This window comes from Lynx canadensis, chromosome B4 (assembly GCF_007474595.2).
Source record: "Lynx canadensis isolate LIC74 chromosome B4, mLynCan4.pri.v2, whole genome shotgun sequence".
Classification (NCBI taxonomy): Eukaryota; Metazoa; Chordata; class Mammalia; order Carnivora; family Felidae; genus Lynx; species Lynx canadensis.
In genome coordinates, this window is record NC_044309.1 from 77,189,340 (window position 1) to 77,209,478 (window position 20,139).

The 20,139-nt window shown below is 41.5% G+C and overlaps 1 protein-coding gene across 2 annotated transcripts in view; it reads right to left on the reverse strand.

The window, feature by feature from the left end:
* Window positions 1-3,629: 3,629 nt before the first annotated feature.
* Window positions 3,630-20,139, reverse strand: part of SLC11A2 (solute carrier family 11 member 2) — a 33,931-nt gene continuing 17,421 nt past the window's right edge. For both annotated transcript variants that reach the window (XM_030322598.1, XM_030322599.1), the window contains exons 6-17: window positions 19,399-19,505; window positions 18,797-18,867; window positions 18,626-18,693; window positions 17,157-17,312; window positions 16,344-16,502; window positions 15,443-15,529; window positions 14,370-14,489; window positions 14,076-14,225; window positions 13,004-13,077; window positions 12,226-12,379; window positions 10,366-10,419; window positions 3,630-4,893 (exon numbers count right to left, since the gene is read on the reverse strand). In XM_030322598.1, the coding sequence (XP_030178458.1) occupies window positions 4,816-4,893; window positions 10,366-10,419; window positions 12,226-12,379; window positions 13,004-13,077; window positions 14,076-14,225; window positions 14,370-14,489; window positions 15,443-15,529; window positions 16,344-16,502; window positions 17,157-17,312; window positions 18,626-18,693; window positions 18,797-18,867; window positions 19,399-19,505 (1,278 nt within the window). In that variant the 3' untranslated portion in view covers window positions 3,630-4,815. The remainder of the gene's footprint in view (window positions 4,894-10,365; window positions 10,420-12,225; window positions 12,380-13,003; window positions 13,078-14,075; window positions 14,226-14,369; window positions 14,490-15,442; window positions 15,530-16,343; window positions 16,503-17,156; window positions 17,313-18,625; window positions 18,694-18,796; window positions 18,868-19,398; window positions 19,506-20,139) is intronic.

Here is a 20,139-nt window from a genome sequence, read left to right on the forward strand (position 1 = left end):
TATTCATTTTTATACTTGAAAGCATTTCTAGGAGTACAAAGGTGAATTGCTAAAAAAAAAAATCCCTTTTCCCCAGATGACAACAGTAGGGGTGAAAGGAATTAGTCCAGTGCTATTGCTAATCTGGTATGACACTCGAAAACACAGAAATCAAAACAGACATTAAATGTTAATTACACCTGTGACCTGAAACTCCTCTACAACTGCCCTAAGGTTCTAAAAAATTAACTATACTGTTGAAGTCATTACATCTGTGACTCAGATCTACCTTCTAAGACTCCAAGCCTGGGGAGAAAGGGAAAAAAAAAAAAAAAGCAAAACCAGAAACAAACAAATGAAAAAAGCATTCACTGAAAAAAAATCAAGAATGCATTATAAAATTATCTGTGACGGTTACTTCCTTTTCTTTGATGTTTCCTACAGTGGAGAGTTCATCTGAAAGGAAGGTGAAGTCTAGTATTTGGGAAAGGAAACAATGTCGGAATATCTGAAATTAAGTCTGCAGTCTAGGCATTAACCCCCACTGTTCTGTGTATTAATTTGCACAGGCAATTATTTTTAAAATTGTCATTTGTACCTGTCATGGGGCTTTCCTAGTTCCACCAACAAGTATACATATTTTGGGCAACACTGTCCTCTGGGGAAAACAGGCCAGGCAAGAATCCAACGACTTTATTCCACTAAATAGTCCTGCAGCTGGATCTAATATGTTGCGTGGAGGTCAGGGAGATTGAGAACAGCAGGCATAGAAATGTCACCCTTCGTGTTGATTCCACAATGGAGAAGTACTTCTATTCAGGGTCCTGGAAAGATTCCATTCTCTCAATGTATACTCTGCATTAAAAATACTTCAGTGTTTAATTAGAAATGGGCTTTTTTCAAAACACCCAACAGGTTCCAGAATTTTGTAATTTTACTGAGAGCTGAATATATGTATTGCTTGAAACAGAAATGCAAAGTATTTATTCACCAAGAATAGCTATGCATGAGAACTCACAAACTGTATTTAAATTAACGTGTAAAATCATCTGCGTAGAAAAGAAGCAGGATGCTCATTTATCCACTTTAGCTTGGGTTAAGAAGAGGGGTCACTGTAGGGACCCTACATATAGGTGAAATACAGTACCCGAATGAAGACAACACTTCTGGGGCAAAACTTTGGAGGCTTGATATCATAATGTTTAAAGTTGAGAAGGCTTTTTTCATTAACTACTGAAACCCCTGATGCCTCACTTGCTAAACTATTTCATTTGCCTCAATACGCTCTGCCTTTTTTTTTTAATTAAAATTTTTTTTTCAACATTTATATATTTTTGAGAGACGGAGCACAAGTAGGGGAGGGGCAGAGAGAGAGGGAGACACAGAATCCCAAGCAGGCTTCAGGCTCTGAGCTGTCAGTACAGAGCCCAACATGGGGCTCGAACCCATGAACTGTGAGATCATGACCTGAACCAAAACTGACTGACTGCCTTTTATATTAGGTGGACATGTGGTTATGTAGCAGCAGCTGCCCAGTAACTATTATTTTGTTGTATTTTTTTGACATTCTGGATATTCATTGTCAGAGCATCCTCTTATAAATTGACTCCATAATGTTAAACCTGAGGAACTGAGTGAGTGTATGCTTCTAGGTTTATCTTACGATTGAATATGTTAATAGCTATAAAAGCATATAATATAAAATCCAGATTTGTAAATATAAATTAGAGAATGATTAAAAGTTCTAACTTAGAAAAAAAATTTACCCAAGACTCATTCTTTAGAAATCAGTCTCCTCTACTGATCTTGGTGTGACTCAATGTTATCAACTTTTCAGATTACAGGAGTTGTATGACTTGATGGATAAATTTATAAACATTTTTTTCAATTTATTTTTATTTTAAGTAGCTTCCACACCAACATGGGGCTTGAACTCACAACCTGAGATCAAGAGTTGCATGTTCTACCGACTGAGTGGGCCAGGCGCCCCAAACTTAAAAGCTTTTGTAAACTCCAGTCTGTTCCATTAATGTACAGCCATAGGATGGAGATGAGAGCTAGACTCCCCCAAGTACTTAGTCTCTATTTAACCAAGCACTTCATCTTTTTATGAGTGGCAAAACAGAATTTTGTAACCTTTTTCTTCTTTCTCCTAACACTCTCTGGTAATGAAACTAACTACCTGAGAAATTGAATTTCCAAGAGAGGCAGGAAAATCCACATTGGTTCATCTAGAGTTGCTATCTGTGTATAAAGAATATAAAATACTGTGGGGCAGCTGACTGGCTCAGTCAAACAGCATGTGAGTCTTGATCTTGGGGTCATGAGTTCAAGTCCATGTTGGGTGTAGAGATTACTTAAATAAATAAAATGTCTTTAAAAAAATCTAAAATACTGAAACTCATTTTAAAAATCTCTTTTTCAGGGCACCTGGGTGGCTCAGTCAGTTAAGCATCCACTCTTGGTTTTGGCTCAGGTCATGATCTCAAGGGTCATGAGATCAAGCCCCACAGCAGTCTACGCAATGGGCATGGAGCCTGCTTAAGATTCTCTCTCTCTCTCTCTCTCTCTCTCTCTCTTTCTCTCTCTCTCCCTCTCTCTCCCCCGCCCCTCCCCTGTATGTGCGTGTGTGCTCATGCTCTCCCTCTCTTTCAAAAAAGAAATCTCGTTTTCAAATGAAAGCTGATAACTGATGTTAATTCAGTTTCATTTTTAAGATCAGAAGGACTCTAACCTACAAATGCTACTCTTACCAGAAGTTTCAAGGGCCTCTGAAATAGAAATGAGAGAATTTTTAAAAAGTATTACCTTAGACAACTCCCTGCCACTTAGAGGACCAAGTCTTTATAAGTGAAGATAAACGATGTCTGGAATTTTAAAAAGTCTTACTGAAAAAACACTAACTTTTATTTTTTTCATTTTTATTTGTTTTTAAATTTTTTAATGTTTTTGTTTATTTTTGAGACAGAGAGAGACAGAACATGAGCAGGGGAGAAGCAGAGAGAGAGGGAGACACAGGCTCCAGGCTCCAAGCTGTCAGCACAGAGCCCGACGTGGGACATGAACTCACAGACTGTGAGATCATGACCTGAGCCAAAGTCAGACGCCCAACCGACTGAGCCACCCAGGTGCACAATACTAACTTTTAAAATAAGACAGAGAGGTCAGGGGCGCCTGGGTGGCACAGTCGGTTAAGCGTCCGACTTCAGCCAGGTCACGATCTCGCGGTCCGGGAGTTCGAGCCCCGCGTCAGGCTCTGGGCTGATGGCTCAGAGCCTGGAGCCTGTTTCCGATTCTGTGTCTCCCTCTCTCTCTGCCCCTCCCCCGTTCATGCTCTGTCTCTCTCTGTCCCAAAAATAAATAAACGTTGAAAAAAAAAATTAAAAAAAAAAAAAAAAGACAGAGAGGTCAGATATTTCACTTTTAAGCTCAAAGAGGAAAATGATGCTCAAAGTCATACGAAAGCTGCAGGGTTTACAAACTCAATGTCTTTGGGGCTAGAAGGAAACAAATCGAAGAAGTGTGTGCCACCCTGAGTATAGTCCATTAAAACGGACTAGCCACCATCCAGTTCCAGCCAACTGCAATTCCATGCAGGAATGTAAGCCCAGTGTGGCAAATCTTCTTTTCAATCCGATAATTATGCAACATTTTTCCAATTTTTAAATATTAATTTTTATTATAAAAATCTTAAGGAAAAAAGTCCTGGTTAAGAAGAGGGGTCAAAAAAAGTCTATCACCCACATGTAGGCAGGCAGTTTATGACACGAGAACCAGTCGTCCACGTCCTGGTCTAGTTCTGCTCTCGTATTACTTGATATAAATATCTTAAATAAAATGCTTAGCATTCAAGGAAATTCAACACTAGAAATATTAACCATTCCTGGAAATAGACTTTGGACCTAGAAATGGTGTCTGTGGAGTTTTAGTGGGGAAAAATGGGAAGAAAAGACATGGTAGAACTCTACAAACGTTAGAAAGAAAACAAGTAACCTCCATCATTTTCTGTTTGGGACTTACAAAGTTAAATGTTAGAAGGTTCTTCTTTTTATCCCTAAAGCTTGAATGCTAGAATGGGCTGAGTTACGATGTCACATGGAAAACTGATCATTGGTTAGAGTATGGTTTCTGAATCTTCTGATGAGGTACTAAGCTCTTTGGGAAATACCACCATACCTCTGACAAGATTTCAAGAAAAGCAACAAAAAATAATAATTGCAAAGTACACAATATAACCAGGATAAATCTGCTGAAAAGAAGAACTGTTTCCTTTAGAAATGATGTGCTGCTAGTCAGTAGTCGCTAAGGGTCTGGTTAAAACTGAAATCGAATTTAACTAGCCATAGTCAAGTGTCACTTTAAAAGGCAAGTCAATTTGACCAGATCATTCTGAAAAAGAGCATTACTCCCTTTCCTCTGTCACTTGTGACCCAGAGAAAACAAATATCTGATTTATCTATAGCTTTTAAAAAAATAAGAAAGACCTATCAATTTCACATAACCTTAAAACTCTACCCAAACTGACATGTTCAGGTTTACATAAATATATATATTTTTTAAGTTCCAGAGGTCAAGACACAAGCCCATAGGGGTGTGTGGCCACCGTGGGCCAATCATGTCACTCTGGCTACTGTAGGACCATCGTGAGGTGGGTGGGTCTCTGTCCTACACTTAGAGCTGGCAGCTTTTAACACCCTTCCCATGAGGAAATCTTTGACTTTTGTTCAAAACATCTGAACAAAACTCACCTCTGAACTAACAGAGATATGTTAACAGGACACCTGGCACAAAAGGACTAAGACAAAGTGGTTCTTAAACAGTCTCTCAGGCTGTCAGTCATCTAGACACAAGTGAGTCAGCATCCACGGTGTTCAGAAGGTAGAGTTCAGGCTGAGCTGTCAGTCCCAGATGGTACTAAGGACAAAAAAATGAAAAAGGGTTAGACTGATGTGCAAGTATTTGTTATTCTTTTTTTATGTCTATTTCTGAGAGACAGAGGGAGTGCACACATGAGCGGGGGAAGGGGGGAGGCAGAGATGGGGACAGAGGATCTGAAGTGAGCTCCAGGCTGACAGCAGAGAGCCGGAGAGCTGGAGAGCCAGATGCGGGGCTCAAACTCACAAACTGATCATGACCTGAATGGAAGTCAGGCGCTTAGCCAACTGAGCCACCCAGGCAGCCCTGATTTACGAGTATTTAAATACTGAAACTGGCACACGAGCACCTATAATCAGCACATCGGTAGAGGGCCTTTTTTCAGTACTGCTATATTGATTTTTATTTCCGAAGAGAAATGGCTTACAGAAACGGTTTACATAAAATACTAGCTTGGAGCTGAATGAAATAGTTAAGAACTGAGATAATGCCAAGCGCCCTTATGAAATCTGCACTTTGACTATTCTTGTGACACATTTGCTTCCAGAGGGGTGCTTGCTGGCAATAAGGACGAGAGCAAACAAACACTCTGAGCACTTTTGTATTCTAGTACTGTGTTTTAGAAATCAAATAAGCCCTAAATAATTAAAATAAATACTAGAATCAAATACTAATTCTAACTCTTGAGCTCACTCTAACTCCTAAGCCCAATATCCAGGCCCCATGACCTTCTGGCACCTGAGCCAATTCTTTCCCTAAAAAAAAAGAAAATAGCACGTGCTATTTTTCTCTCCTCTGCATACCATCGTGAGATAATCACTGAATCTCACTTTAGCCCTACTGTTATTACTTAGGGCTTTAGGAATGTTATCACCCCTTGGCATCAACAACCTGTGAGTTAAGGCAGAATGTAGACTATGAATCCACAGGAGGAAAATATTCCTATTATAGCACAGTGGAAAAGGCACCAGAGTCGAGTTCAAGCTCCCAACTCTGCCGCTTCCTGTGACCTTGAGCAAGTGCATGTATCCTTTTTGGAGCCTTATCCTACTTATTTGTAAAATGGGAATAAATGCTACATTTGAAAATGCCAAGTACGCTGATATGCTGTGTTAGTCTTCAACAAATATGATTTTTTAATGTTTATTTTTTAATGTTTGTTCATTTATAGAGGCAGAGAGAGAGAATCCCAAGCAGGTTTGCATTCTCAGTATAGAACCGGTTGCAGGGCTCGAGCCCACGAACCATGAGATCATGACCTGAGCTGAGATCAAGAGTCGGATGCTTAACTGACTGAGCCACCCAGGCACCTCGACAAATGGAATTTTTTAACACATTACAAATTGCCCTGTATACCTCACAAGCTTCTGATGACCCCGTGGACACCAAATGAACCCCCAAATAATTCTAGGCATAGTGAGCTAGGAAATTACTAACAGTGGCCTTAGGGCAGAGAAACAGCTCTTCAGACAAGCCTCCTTATTCATTTCAGGGTCTTCCATTTCAGGTTTTAGTAACCAAGAGCAACTGTCAGATACACTATAAACTCATTGCTGCCTTTTCACAAGAGAGCTGAGCTGGTGGGCTTCCTCATTACGTAATAAGCAAGAGTTGCCTTATTAGTCCTGTGATCCCCAGACTCTTAGAGGACTTGTTAGGGTTCCTTCACTGGAGGAGTCTGTCATATTGTTGGGAGACACTAAGAAGTGGCGCGGAATGGCACAGGAATAGGCTAACTGCTGTCACAGGGGCAGAGAGGTAATGCAAATGAGTAAGCTTCATAGTTCTTAGCTACTCCTGGGGTAGGATCAGAGAGGGCCCTGTCCGCCTTCTGTGCGCACCAAAAAGCATTCAAAGTTGTTCCAAATTTAACACAGGCCAAGCAAAATTAGTCTGTCAGTTGATTAGAGTACGAATCTCTCACTAATCAGAGTATCAAGCGAGATGCTCTGACGTGTTCCTGTAATGCCAGACACCAAAGCTTGGCGTCTTAACCTGGCATGAAGAGTGTACTACGTATTACACAGGATGGTTCGGTAATGGCAACGTGGACTCTGGAGTTTAGCTATTCAAGTTGACATGCCAGCTGCTCATTTACCAGTGATGTGATTCGAGGAAGTTAACTTTACTTTTTGGCCTTCCAGCTGCCTCATCGATGTAGAGGCCGATCCTCTTGTTGTAACAACTGAATGAGGTCCTAGGAGTGCTCAGACCAGGACGAGCACATGGGGGTCAGTGTCAGCCGTTTTTAACCTTCATAAGCTAAGGTGCCAAGGGAAGCTGACACGTTTAGATTCATTGGCCCTACCTATCGAATAAAGGAGTAGAAAGCATTCCAGAGGGCAGAGCTAAAAGAAATGTCTCAAATCAGGATCTTCAAACTACTGCATCCTATTCTAGTTTGGAAAGTAAACCCAAGAGAAGAAGGAGAGCTAAACGAGGAAGGACAACATGGAGAACAGAATTCCCAGATTACTTCTATGGTGTTACAGTATTCAGCTCCTATAAGACAGGCAGAAAAGCTTATGACAGAGAAAGGGAAAATGAAGTTCAAGTGACAATCTTGGAATAAATCAAGTGTTCACTTAGATTTTCCTGTCATTTGTACGGTGACAGGGCTAGTAGTTTATTAGGCCTGAGCTTCGTCTTTGTTTTCATTAAATGGCACCAATGTTTCCGTTTATATCCGTTCCACCAAAATGCTTTCAATTTTTAAGCTAAACAATTTTGGTTTCTCTTTTCAAACACTTATACTTTTTATGGGCAGCATACATGGAATATAAAAGCCTATTCCAACAGTGAAACAAGACTACGGACAGAAAAATGTTCAGCTTAGAGCAAAGAAAGGCTGAATAACAATTTTTTTTTAGTTTAAATAAGGCAATGATGTGACCTTTAGCAACAGCAAGACAAACAGTATGTGACTAAATGGGTAGATTGATATTCGTGTTTGCTGTCTGCAGTTCATTAAGTCTTCTGGGGACTAAAGCTATTTATACCTCCATCCCTTCACAAGAGAAAATCACTAACACTGTATGTCAATCCAGGTGGTGGCTGATGTTTCAGTATTTCAGAAGTTAAATATTTTCAAGGTGAAAAAAAATACCCAGGAAACCAAACAGGAAAAAGAAAAAAATTTTAATTACAAACCAAGTTTACATACTGTTAAGTGGTCACTAACAGCTCAGTTGTTACCACTCGGAATACGACTAGCAGGACCTCACAGGAGCCAAACTACAGCTCGTCCCCATCCCTATGAATTCCCAAGATGCTGTACCAGCACAATGATTTCATGTCACATTTCTGGAGAACAAGGACGGATTTACATAAGGTACAATTGTATATCCTTAACATTCCACACACACACACACACACTGCACATGCTGGCACCGGAAGACTTCATAAGCATTGTTTATTGCACCCAGAGTACTGGCTAAAGGACACTCTCTAAGAGGATCAAATGGAATATGGTTTGGGAGTGCTTTTAACACTGTAAAACACTCCACACGTAGTATTATATAATGCCACTTAAGTGGGAAGAAATTTTCCACCATCCTAAGTCATAAATAAAACTTTAAAAAAGAAAATAAGCAGCTTTACTTGAACTTCTAAATACATTTTGTGAATCTGAGACTGACTGGGCCCACCAGACTCAGGGCAAAGGGAAGTGTCACTGTACTGTTTTTACAAAGAATTTTTCTTGTCAATTTTGCCTTCACCTAGCACAGCCAGGTGAGAGATAAAGATGTCAGTCTCCAACATCTTCACAGAGTGCCCTTATGACCAGGCATGACGATAGGGAGAGGGGAAGATGTGAGGAGGAACAGTTGGGGAAATTTGTCTTTCATGATCCTGTCAGATATTACTTGAGGGACTAAGAGAAGGTATAGTCGGTGAAACAGTAGTTTATCCTTAATGCCTTATGAAAAACAATCCATCCAGTCTGTGCTTTGACTGTGTGCAAAATATGAGCAATAATGCTTTCAGGGGCTGAGATGAATACATAATATCAATCAACCTGGACTCCAGAAGGAAAGCTCCAAAAAACAAGAAGTCCTTCAATGCCATTCCCGTTACTGTTCTCACCAAGTCAATGGCTATAAAAGACTTGATAATTTATCTCCACCAGACAAATGTGATTTGATCTGATATAATCACACAATCTCAGGCTCCACATGTAAAAGTATCAGAAGTGGCTGAAGAGCAGCAGCTTCATGCCGAAGGGACCCATTTCCTCTGACTCCAAAGCTCCACCATCTGGTCTCAAAATTTTTCCCTCTGAGGGAATGGCTGAAGAGAGGTAGCCCAGCGCAACCTTGCTGAGAGAACTCTGCAACCACAGTGATACCTACTGACTTGCTGAGGGAGAGAGAAAGAGCTTTGCAACAGTTAGGTCCACAGCTCCTGAGATTGCCTTGCAAGTGGTCTTGGGCATGCTTCGGAAAAACGTGACAGTTCTGGTAGGAGATGGCTTTTAGGAATAAAACAGATGGCTCTTCTTTTCCTTTCAGTCTTTTCTCCTCATTCCAAAATCTCATGAGAACGTCAGTTCATAAATGCTACCATCTTTTTCTATAGCCAACTTCCTGGATGAGGAAGGTGAAGGTCTTACAACTGTATGCACTCAAAGAGGAAGTATCAACGGGAAAGCTCGGTACTAAGACGAAACTTATGAAAATCAGGACTCCCAAGAAATTCCTGATAAGCTTTCCATCTCTGAGGAAAATCTGCTCAGTGATGTTCCAAGGTGATTAATAACCACCACCTGCATGTCAGCTTTGCTATTTGTTCATTTATCACCTTCTAAATTTATGCTTTCTCATCCCTCTTAACTTCCACCAAAAATTTAAAGTGGAGAGAAGTTAAAAGAACCCTGAACCTGAAAGAGGTAGAGATGTCTCACAATTTTATATTTAATATGGATGACACCACCTTAGGTGAGTTTTTTTTTTTTGTTTTAATAATTAAAGTAACTGAAAGGGTATGGATAAGAAAAGTATTTCTCAGCCTCTTAAAATCCAGAATCTTTTGATAAACAAAACCTGCATACCCATTCTATAATTTGTATTATGAAAAATTTATTACATTTTCCAATTTTTTTTTTTTTTTAAACACACAGCCTAGTTAAGAATCATGCCTACAGGATTCTCTCTCAAAAGGATAAAACAAGCTGGCCCTTAGGCAGCTACTTAAAATTTTAGTGTTGGAATGATAGCAGCAAATGTCAGCTTTTCACAGATCCTATCTAATCCAGTTCCCAGGTTAGGAGGTCAGGAAGAAAAAAAATTCCATCTTTCAAATATATATTGAAACAAAGTCTTTCCCAACAAACAGTTGAGTCTTAAATGAAGTCTGTGCAACAGCACATACTTTTGTCTATGTTCACACAGTAAACCATAGAAACACACTGGCTCTGATGGCTACCTGTGGAGGACAGACAGACTGATCCAGTGTTTACTTAGTATAGCCACCGGTGGCTTCTTCGGTCAGCAGGACTTTAGAGATGCTTACCGTGTGCCCACAGTCCAGGAAGGACATGCCCAGTGCAATCAAACATTGCCAACCCTGAAAGATAAAGTATGGCCATCATTCACCAGCCCCTCTGAAGTGCCCTCTTACCCACCATGACTGCTCACGCCTCACTGCTCAGACACAAACCTGCTCTCTTCCTTGCATATCCAGCTTTGCTCATCTCCTACCACCAAGGTTGCACAAAGTCATTCTCCCAACCCCACACCCCCTTCAAAACATCCTGGAGTTTGCCTTCCTCGGCAACGTTTTTTTTCATACTATTTTCAATACTGAACTCCCTGCTCCTACCGCTTTTTGTTTGTCGTTTGTTTCTTTCATCCGACTGGGAGTTCCCTGAAGACCCATTCCTCATGATGAAGGTGAAGGCGGAGGGAATGAAGGACAGACTAATACAAACGGAATAGTATCCTGAACTGCTCTACGACGTCCATGTTTTGGGGGCTTCATAGCAGTAACCCACCCTGGAATCAGCCCTCAGCCTTAAAATGGGTCTTCAACAATCTCGACAGTCTCAGGGTGACTGAGGACAACTTGGACCCTTCATACACAATTTGCAGGAAGGAAAGATTCCTTTAACTTCTACGGTGAATTTTTAAAATATTTCCTGTCAAAGACACGTTCAATTACTTGGATTTCCTTAGAGTAAATCCCTAGAACATAGGCTCAGCATAATCCTAGTGTGCCCCAGGTTTACTGGGGAGAAAAAAAAGAAAAGCTATATCAATCCAGGACATAATTTTTCAATAGTCACTAAAGCAATTTTCTCAATCTAGTACCTAACCTGTGGCAAACACTGGCATGGGGATTAGTTAAATGTTCAAAAGATCAGGTTTCCAGCCTCTGTCCTTAACCATTCTCTGCAGCAGATATGGTATAAATTCTGCTGCCCCTAAATTCCTCCAAACATGAATTCTTCAGAGAAACCTGTATGGAACAGAGAGGTGGATCTGTTGTTTTTGTTGCTAGAACTATTTCCATTACTATAAGTAATGTGACAGAACATTTGGGAAATAGAGAAAAGAATGTATCTGTCATGGTACCATCTTTTTTTTAATGTTTATTTATCTTTGGCGGGGGGGGGGGGGGATGCAAGTGGGGGATGAGCAGAGAGAGAGAGGGACACAGAATCTGAAGCAGGCTCCAGGCTCTATGCTGACAGTAAACAGCCCGACTCTGGGCTTGACCTCATGAACCATGAGATCATGACCTGAGCCGAAATTGGACGCTTAACAGACTGAGCCACCCAGGCACCCCCATGATGGTACCATCCGAACATACCTATCATCATGTTCACATAATCTACCCTAGACTTTTGAGAAGGAACTTGATTATCTCGGAACACATTACTCTGTATTCATTTTCTATGTAGTTATGATTTCATAACCATCATTTTTAAATCACTCTAGAGTAATTCAATGAGTGAGTATCACTGTTATTTCTTTACGAGACAATTATTAAATGGCAGAGCCGAGCAGGGCCGTGAACTCACGTGTATCCCGCCCCAAAGCTCTGACATCTCACCAACCCCATCTCGTACTGCCCTCTACTTTCTATACTGCTCTTCTTTTAATTCCTCAAACACAGTACACTCTCTTATTAGGAATTACTAAGAATGGAAACCAGCAAAAGTGACAGGACAGCTCTTAGGAGTCTAAATTTTATGGTTAAAAATATTGTTTAACCACAGCTGACATAATTAACAATTTCATATAAACTGTTCCAGTAACCTGGAGATAAGAAGGCTATGTGCTCTTTTGAGTCCTTTCATTTTGGTATCAGTAAGCCCCGTCTCTACCAACTCTGATACATATACCCCTACTCCCTCCTGAATGGACTTACCAAGTATAACACAAAGCTCAGATAAGCCACACTGACCACAGCAGCTACCACATACAATGCCACATGCCCTAGTTCCTGGACATAAACCATGACAAAGTACATGTTGATGGAACAGACGATAAGGACCAAGATCCCGCCTGCAATCCTCCAGCCTCTGTAAAAGAATCAGCAATCATTGGTGGAATAGTCCAACCTATCTGTAAGCAGAAAAGGACACTCGGTCTTGTGGGGCAGACAGGACAGGAGTTAAGAGGCATTTCAAAATGAACTGAAAATTGTCTTATTATGTCCCAATTAGATTAAATGAGCCAAATAGACACCAGTAGGGAGAAAGAGGTGGGGGAAATACTATCAAATAATCCCTGATATTTAAGTCCCTAAAAATGCAACAAGCCCTAAAATTTCAACAAGTCCGGAGTTCCTAGAGATGCAACAGACAATTTCAAATGCCCCACACTCTTTAAAGATGCATATAAAAGGCATTCGTTTATGCCTTTCTCATTAAGATCATTTAACATGAAATTAAGGCAGCTTCAGTGGCTGCAGCTGAAGAACAAAACCCTAAGAGCTGACCTTTCTCTCCCCAAAAATGAAAAATTGCTTGCCTTCTTTTACTACATTCAGAGTCTCCATTTTCTAAGCCAAAGATTGAGGGACACCTCTAGGAATCACCTCTCAAAGCATGTGGTTCCCTACATGACTCATTTTCTGACTGGCCTGTTGGATGCAGATACCATTTCCCCACGTATTTTGGGGGAACTGAGAGAAGTACACTCACATTCCATTGGCAAAGTCACTCATTACTGGCCGCAAGCTCGTAAATGTGAGGATGGGTATGAGAGCAAAGGGAAGCTGGAAAAGAAAGAACAAAGATCAGACAGGACTACTGGAGATACTCATATTACCCAGCACTGTTAGCAAAAGGGAAACACACACCCTGCTTCATCTGCCCCATGAGAAATTATTCCTGTCATCCCAACATGCTCATGCATTACGTTGAAATCTATAGAGGCATCATTAACTTAGCATCGATCATCATCCTTTGAGTCCTTAAAAACATTTGTTATCTTCCTTGTCTTCTTAACCTCCATAGGACCTAACGATATCCTATGTTATTTATTATTTAATGTTTGCTTGGATTAAGAAACAATAATTTTATACTCTGTACGTAATTATAGCAGATAATTCCCATTCAACAAGCTTTTAAAACCAAACCATGTCCAAAAGATTTTATTTAAAAAAATGTTTTAAAATTCATTTGAGAGAGAGAGAGTGAGAGAGAGAGAGAGAGAGAATAAACGGGGGAGGGGCAGAGAGAAGAAGAGACAGAATCTCAAGCAAGATCTGCACGGTCAGTGCAGAGCCAGATGCAGGGCTCAAACTCATGAACCGTGAGATCGTGACCTGAGCTGAGGTCAAGAGTCTGACGCTTCACTGACTGTACCACCCAGGCACCCTAAAAGCTTTCATTTATGCATTTATTTATTTTTGTTTGTTTGTTTATTTATTTTTGAGAGCAAGTGGGGGAGGCGGAGAGGGAGACAGAGAATCCCAATCAGGCTCTGCGCTATCAGCATAGAGCTTGACTAGGGGCTCAAATCCATGAACAGTGATATCATGACCTGAGTTGAAGTCAAGAGTTGGATGCTTAACCGAATGAACCACCCAGGCATCCCTAAGAGGTTTTTAGATACCAGGGATTCCATACATTTACTGCAGACCAAGACTCTGCCTCTTTCTTCCTCTCAATTTTCCCCAGCACCCAGCCCTATACACTCAGTATTTAGGGACAGCAATATATAATGCTGCCTGATTAAATGGAATGGGAGTTTCCTCAGCTCCTTCCTTACCTGTAAGCTCTGCAGAACATTCAGGAAGTCATTCATCCCTGTTAGATGCTCTACATCCTGGAAGATGGCAACAAGCAGAGTGGGGATGATGGCAATAGAGCGGGTCAGAATCACTCGGGCAAAGCGTGACCACTTTAGGTTCAGGAATCCCTGGAAGAAAACACAGCAGGATGAATGTCTAGAATAGGAAACAGAGAGAGGTCTGGGAAGCCCTTAGAAACATGGGAGTAAGAAGAAGTAACAAAAGGACAATGTTTTCTTCCTCTAATGTATACCAGTCACAACAGCACATACCTCCATGACGAACTGGCCAGAATAGGTTCCTGTCATGGTAGAGCTCTGCCCTGCAGCCAGGATCCCCACTGCCCAGATGTAGAGTGCAGCAGGCCCAAAGTAACATCCCAGTACAACACCCTGGGAGAAGCAGGGAAGAAAGATGTTTGTGTCAATGACCTGCTTAGACAACACCCAAAACAGAATTCCTCTGCAGCATTTCTCCCTCTTCCTTCCTATGTACCAATCTACACCAAGTGCTGTGCTGGGAACTACCCCAGAAGCTAGACTCAGGACCTGTCCTCACTTCAGAGGCCCTCAACCTAAATTTTCCTGGATATTCCTTCATTCCTCTACCTCTTCTCCAAGTTCTTAAAGGCTTCGTCTTCAACATAGATTTTAAATATGTGAAAAAAAAAAGTCTATACCACATTTCTCAAATTATATTACTTAACACACTATTCTGGAAGATAGCAACAGGAGTGAAGAAAAAGGTCAAATAAATTTGGGAAGTGCTACATAAGCTATGTGTTCTACTCTTGGAGGTTCATAATGTAACCAACATAAAAGGGACTGAGAGGTCCCAATAAAGCATACTTTATCAGAAACACTTTCTCCAGTCTCCCCCAATAAATACCCTATAAAAAGGGGTGCCTGGGTGGTTCAGTCGGTTGGGCATCCAACTTTAGCTTCATGATCTCGCGGTTTGTGAGTTTGAGCCCCGTGTCAGGCTTGCCACTATCAGTGCAGAGCCTCTGTCCCCACCCCCCTCTCTCTGCCCCTCCCCTGCTCACTCGCACGCACTCTCTCTCTCTAAATAAAAAACTTTAAAAAGAAACTTTAAAAAATCCTATAAAACAATAAACTACCAGCATAACTGTGGGAATGGCTGATACTGTTCATCTTTATCTTTCAGCTTATCCTCTATTCCCTCCCATGTAATCCAAAAATGCTTGTCTGGCATCTAGACCTCTGAAATAAATGGCACTCCAGAGAAGATATATTCAGTTCTGAAGTGAACCCACAGAAAAGACCAGATACTATTCCAAGAATATTGATTCAGGAGCAATGATCACAGATCTGAATAGGTTTACCCCTTTGTAGATGTCCACAGCCAGTGTCGAGTTATCGTCAGGAAAGAGGCTAGTGTGGGGACTGCTCGCATTTCTACAGACTGCAACCTGGAATGCAAGCAGTTTAGGAGCAACTTTTATTTTTGAGGCAAGGACCAGATCAGAACTCTCCAGCAAATCACAAACTACACGTCATACTCAAGTCATCTATGAGACCTAGGGTGGAGGTAGAACACCGGATACACGTTGTAAAGGGAGGAGAGACTGGCACCAATGTCACGTGTGGTCTTCTTCCATAATCTTTCTACACCCCCCTGCCATCAAAAATATTTACCGAGTGAAGAGTGTGCATGGTAATACGTGAATGCTGGCTCACTTTAAGCGATGACAGGAGGAGAGGGCCCCTAAGAAACAGGAGAGGACTCCTGAGTCAAAGCAGAGCCAGAAGTCTGAGTTCCTATAGACAGGCAATCAGGAATCAAGACGACAGAGAATTCAAAATGCAAAAGAGTGAGGAAAAAAAAAATGCCAAAGAGTGTATCTTAGGCGGTTTCTGTTTTCTGTTTGTTGACTCCTCCCCACTTGTCCTCATCACCAAATGGCAGGACTGGCAAGCAGGCTGGCAGTTGATAAACAGGAAACAAAAGGGGATGACAAAGAGCCAAACAGACACGAAGCCACTAACAGCAACATGAGGCAATCTTTAATCTGAGGCAAGCTCTCTTCTGTGCCAAAAGATGGGAAAAATGGGTCTAGGCTTAGTCTGCCCCCAGACTCCAGACCCTAACTAGTGCAGTGATTAGGGGGCAGCCCTGAGGTTGGAGATCTGTTTCCCCTGAGCTTCAAGTCACTGTCATTCTGCCTACCCCACTCCTTCACTTATCCTCACATTCACTACCATTCACGACCTTGGCTTACTCACCACCTGGTCGTTGGTCTTTTCAAAAAATGCTTCGGCAAAGACGGAGACGACAAAGACGTTGATGATGAAGGACACAAAGAGAGCAATGCAGGATTCAATGAAAAAGTACTTATTAGCTTCTCGTACCTCCTGCTTATTGGCTCGGTTTACCTGTCTGGACTAGAGAGAGGACAGCAGTAGTCGTTAATTAGTTAGAACAAGTCTCCTCGTAATATTGCATGAGTTTGGAGTCAGAGGAAAGATGCAGAGGGCAAAACAACTGACCATATGAAATGTGAGAAAACGCACTTTAACATCCTAGTTCATGAAGTGAGTAAGAACTTCGTGGCACTTTGACAACGTTGGGCATGCCCCAAACAGGAAATGATGACCATGAGCTCTCAGTTATTGTGGCCAGAAGAACCACCGACATACAAAAACAACCTGATTTTCAGTCCTAATAACCTTAATTATAAAGGTCTCTGAAATCTCCCAGCGAACTACTGTAGAAGACTGACTGAGAAAAGCTTTGTTGGGTACTTTACTTCTGATCTCCTCACGGTCACTCAGACTTTTGAGATTCAAACACAAGAGACTTGGTGTACTTTTGGACCTTTTAGGTAGAACTTTAGTCCCAGTTTTTCCGTGGGGTCGCTTATGTCTGGTCACCTTTGTGATAAAAACAGTCTGAGTGTGTGGAGTTTATAAACACCCAACTGTGGAAAAATACTTCTCTCCTTTAGGGCTCTAACAGTTTTAAACTATGCGTGTGTCCCTTGCAACTGAAGGAACCATCAACTACCTGGGGGGCATGGAGATAAGGGCCATGCTCACCTTGACTAAGGCAGAATGCAGGTACATATTGTGTGGCATGATGACAGCTCCCACGATGCCCACAGCCTGCTCGATCTGTGGGGTGTGACAGCCTGGACAGGATGGCAGGAACATGCCCTTGAGTACCTGGCTCTGGCTGGGTTTCACTGTAACATACTATATGCCAACATAACAACTATTAGGATATGAGACCGGGGGAGTAACACAGTACTAGGAAACACTCAGCATCCAATGTTCCTTACAATACTTTCTTCAACAACTACCTGGAATAATGAGGAACACAGAACCATTAGGAAACCAAGAAGCATAAGAGGGGCTTGCTGCCAGAGGTCTGAGAATTCAGGACTGAGGTACCCAGACACTTTACATCACATTTTAAATATACAAAGTAGATGTGTGGAGAATGTAATTAATATTCTAAAGAAACAGTCAGCAGCTGCTAAGGGCCTCACTGATAGCAGCTTCACAACCACTCCTGGGAGACAGACCCAAGAATACAGTCAATTCTTGATTACCCACACTCATGCCTCTATTCACCTATGTTTATCTAAAAATCATTTATGTTTGCCGCTAACATATGCTGAGACTCATTCATGAATACTTCCCATACATACTTTTTCCTGGTTCCGCATTTCTCTTGGAAGCCTTAGACTAACCTATTGCATAATCTATTCACAGATTAGATACACTTTTCCAAGTTTAGTGAGGCCATTAAGCAAAAATCAGTTTATAACAACTGAACATAGGGGCGCCCAGGTGGCTCAGTTGGGTAAGCATCCAACTCTTGATTTCGGCTTAGGCCATGATCTTAAGGTTCATGAGATCGAGCCCCAAGTGGGGCTCTGGGCTGACAGGGTGGGTGGAGCCTGCTTGGGATTCTCTCTCTCCCTCTCTTTCTGCCCCTCCCCTGCTCACGTGTACACGCATGCTTTCTCTCTCTCTCTCAAAATAAATAAATATTAAAAAAAAAATTGGACACAGAAAGGTACTATTACTGCATAAAACGGTACTGATTCCTAGGAGCAGCTGGGCTGGGGCACAAAGCAGGAAACGTCGGCTATATCCCTTAGAGTTCATTAACTGTTGCAATACGGAGAAAGTTCAAGCTGCAGTTGGTATAAGCCAATATAAGTAAAACCCCTCCAAGTTCACAGCCAGGAATAACCCTGCTTCCTCCCTAGCCCTCTCCCAGGATGCTCTATTGTTGGGATGGCCAACTTGGAACCAGAGAGTCTAGTCAAGGAAGTCCTAAAAAATCTAGTCACTTTTGAACTAGGAGTGCCAGCAGGCCTTCCTGGAGACTAGCCTTTGCTACAGATCCTATTCCTTCAAAATTGGCCTAGACTGAATTGGCTTTTTGTTAATGCATGGGATACAACTAAACCATCATAGCATTATATGATTGTAAATAAAAGGCAAAAAAATCTTTCCTTTGTTGTAAAAGCTAACGAACAGCCTATAATACTTGCCTCATATCCAAATGTGAGGGCCATAATAGTGATGAGAAAGCCAAAAAATGCTTCTAGCTTCCGTAAGCCTAAAAGGGAAAATGCAGCAGTGAGCTCACAGAAGGCAGACTTCTCCATCAGCTACATGATGGAAAGTAGATTCTTTGACCCCTCCATTCCCACTCTCCTTACCGTACTTGTCCAAAAAGAGAAATACAAAGGTATCTGCGATGGTGATGAGAACTCCACCCCATAGAGGAACCCTAGGTCAGAGGTAAGAAATGGAGATTAAAAGAAAGAAAGAAAACATTGAGAAACACTTTCTCTCCAACAGGTCTCCAGATATACAATACTTGGAGAAGCAAGGACTTGGGGGAGAGGCGACAGTGGTGGGAGGTCAGGCCTTGGGTAGTTTAGGATCACAGCACCAACTGAATTAATTACATTCATTCCAACACTGATGGTCTACTAAGTCAGACATTTCGGATACACAGCTGAAAAGTATAGGTCTTACCCCTCTAGGAGCTCACTGTCTAGTGGGATAAGCTGATATACAGATAAATAATTGTAACACACAATGTCACATACTACACAATAGTGGGATGTATAACCCAACATGAGAACATGGGACATATAGAGCCTACAGGCTGCTGGGAGAGAAGGTGGCTCCAGAAAGGCTCCACAGAAAAAATAATACTCAAGTTGAATCTTGAAAACTGAAAATGAGTTGGGTGGTTTTTACATTTGTTTTGAAATTTAGCAAAATATTACTCTCTGGAGGAAAACCCCCTCACCTTCCTACAGACAGGAGATTGATGGCAATGGCTGAGCCAATAACTTCTTGCATATCTGAGCCAATGATAGCCAACTCCACCATCAGCCATAGGATAATTCGTGGGACCTAAATACCAAACAGCAGAAAGACATGGTTCTAATTAATCATTTCTAAGAACTTTCCTTAGAGTTTGGAATTCACATCTGGCACTGACCCATCCACAGTCCTTTATAAGCTTCCAGTCTAGGGATGGACTACTGCACTGTGGCCCCCCGCTGGAGAAAGCAAGGGTGTTTCTACGTGGTAGAACCTATGAGCCGAGGTCAGGGCAAGGGCTGATCCTAATTTTTTCTCTTTCCCTTCCACTCAAGAGAGGAACAGAATTCCATTCATTAATTTCCACTTAATTTCCCGCCTAAAAACAAACTTAAAAGTTTTAGGGGAAGATGAGGATGCTCATATGGTCAAAATATTGTTCAGGAGAGAACAGAAAATGACCACAAGAGAAAATATCTTGACCGTGGCTAAAGAGACAAAACAAAAATGAAAAGGCTGGGGTCATCCTTAATGTAATAATAATACACAAGCAAGTGAAAAAGGACAGACATGTAAAGGGACTTAGGGTGAACTGATTGGAATTGAGTGGCATATAAGAGGAAACTAATCTGGTCAAATAATCCAGCTAAAAGACAAATTTAGTTAATACTGGCTAGCAGAGGTCAAGAAAAAAAAAACAAACAAACATCTTCAGGTATTGACT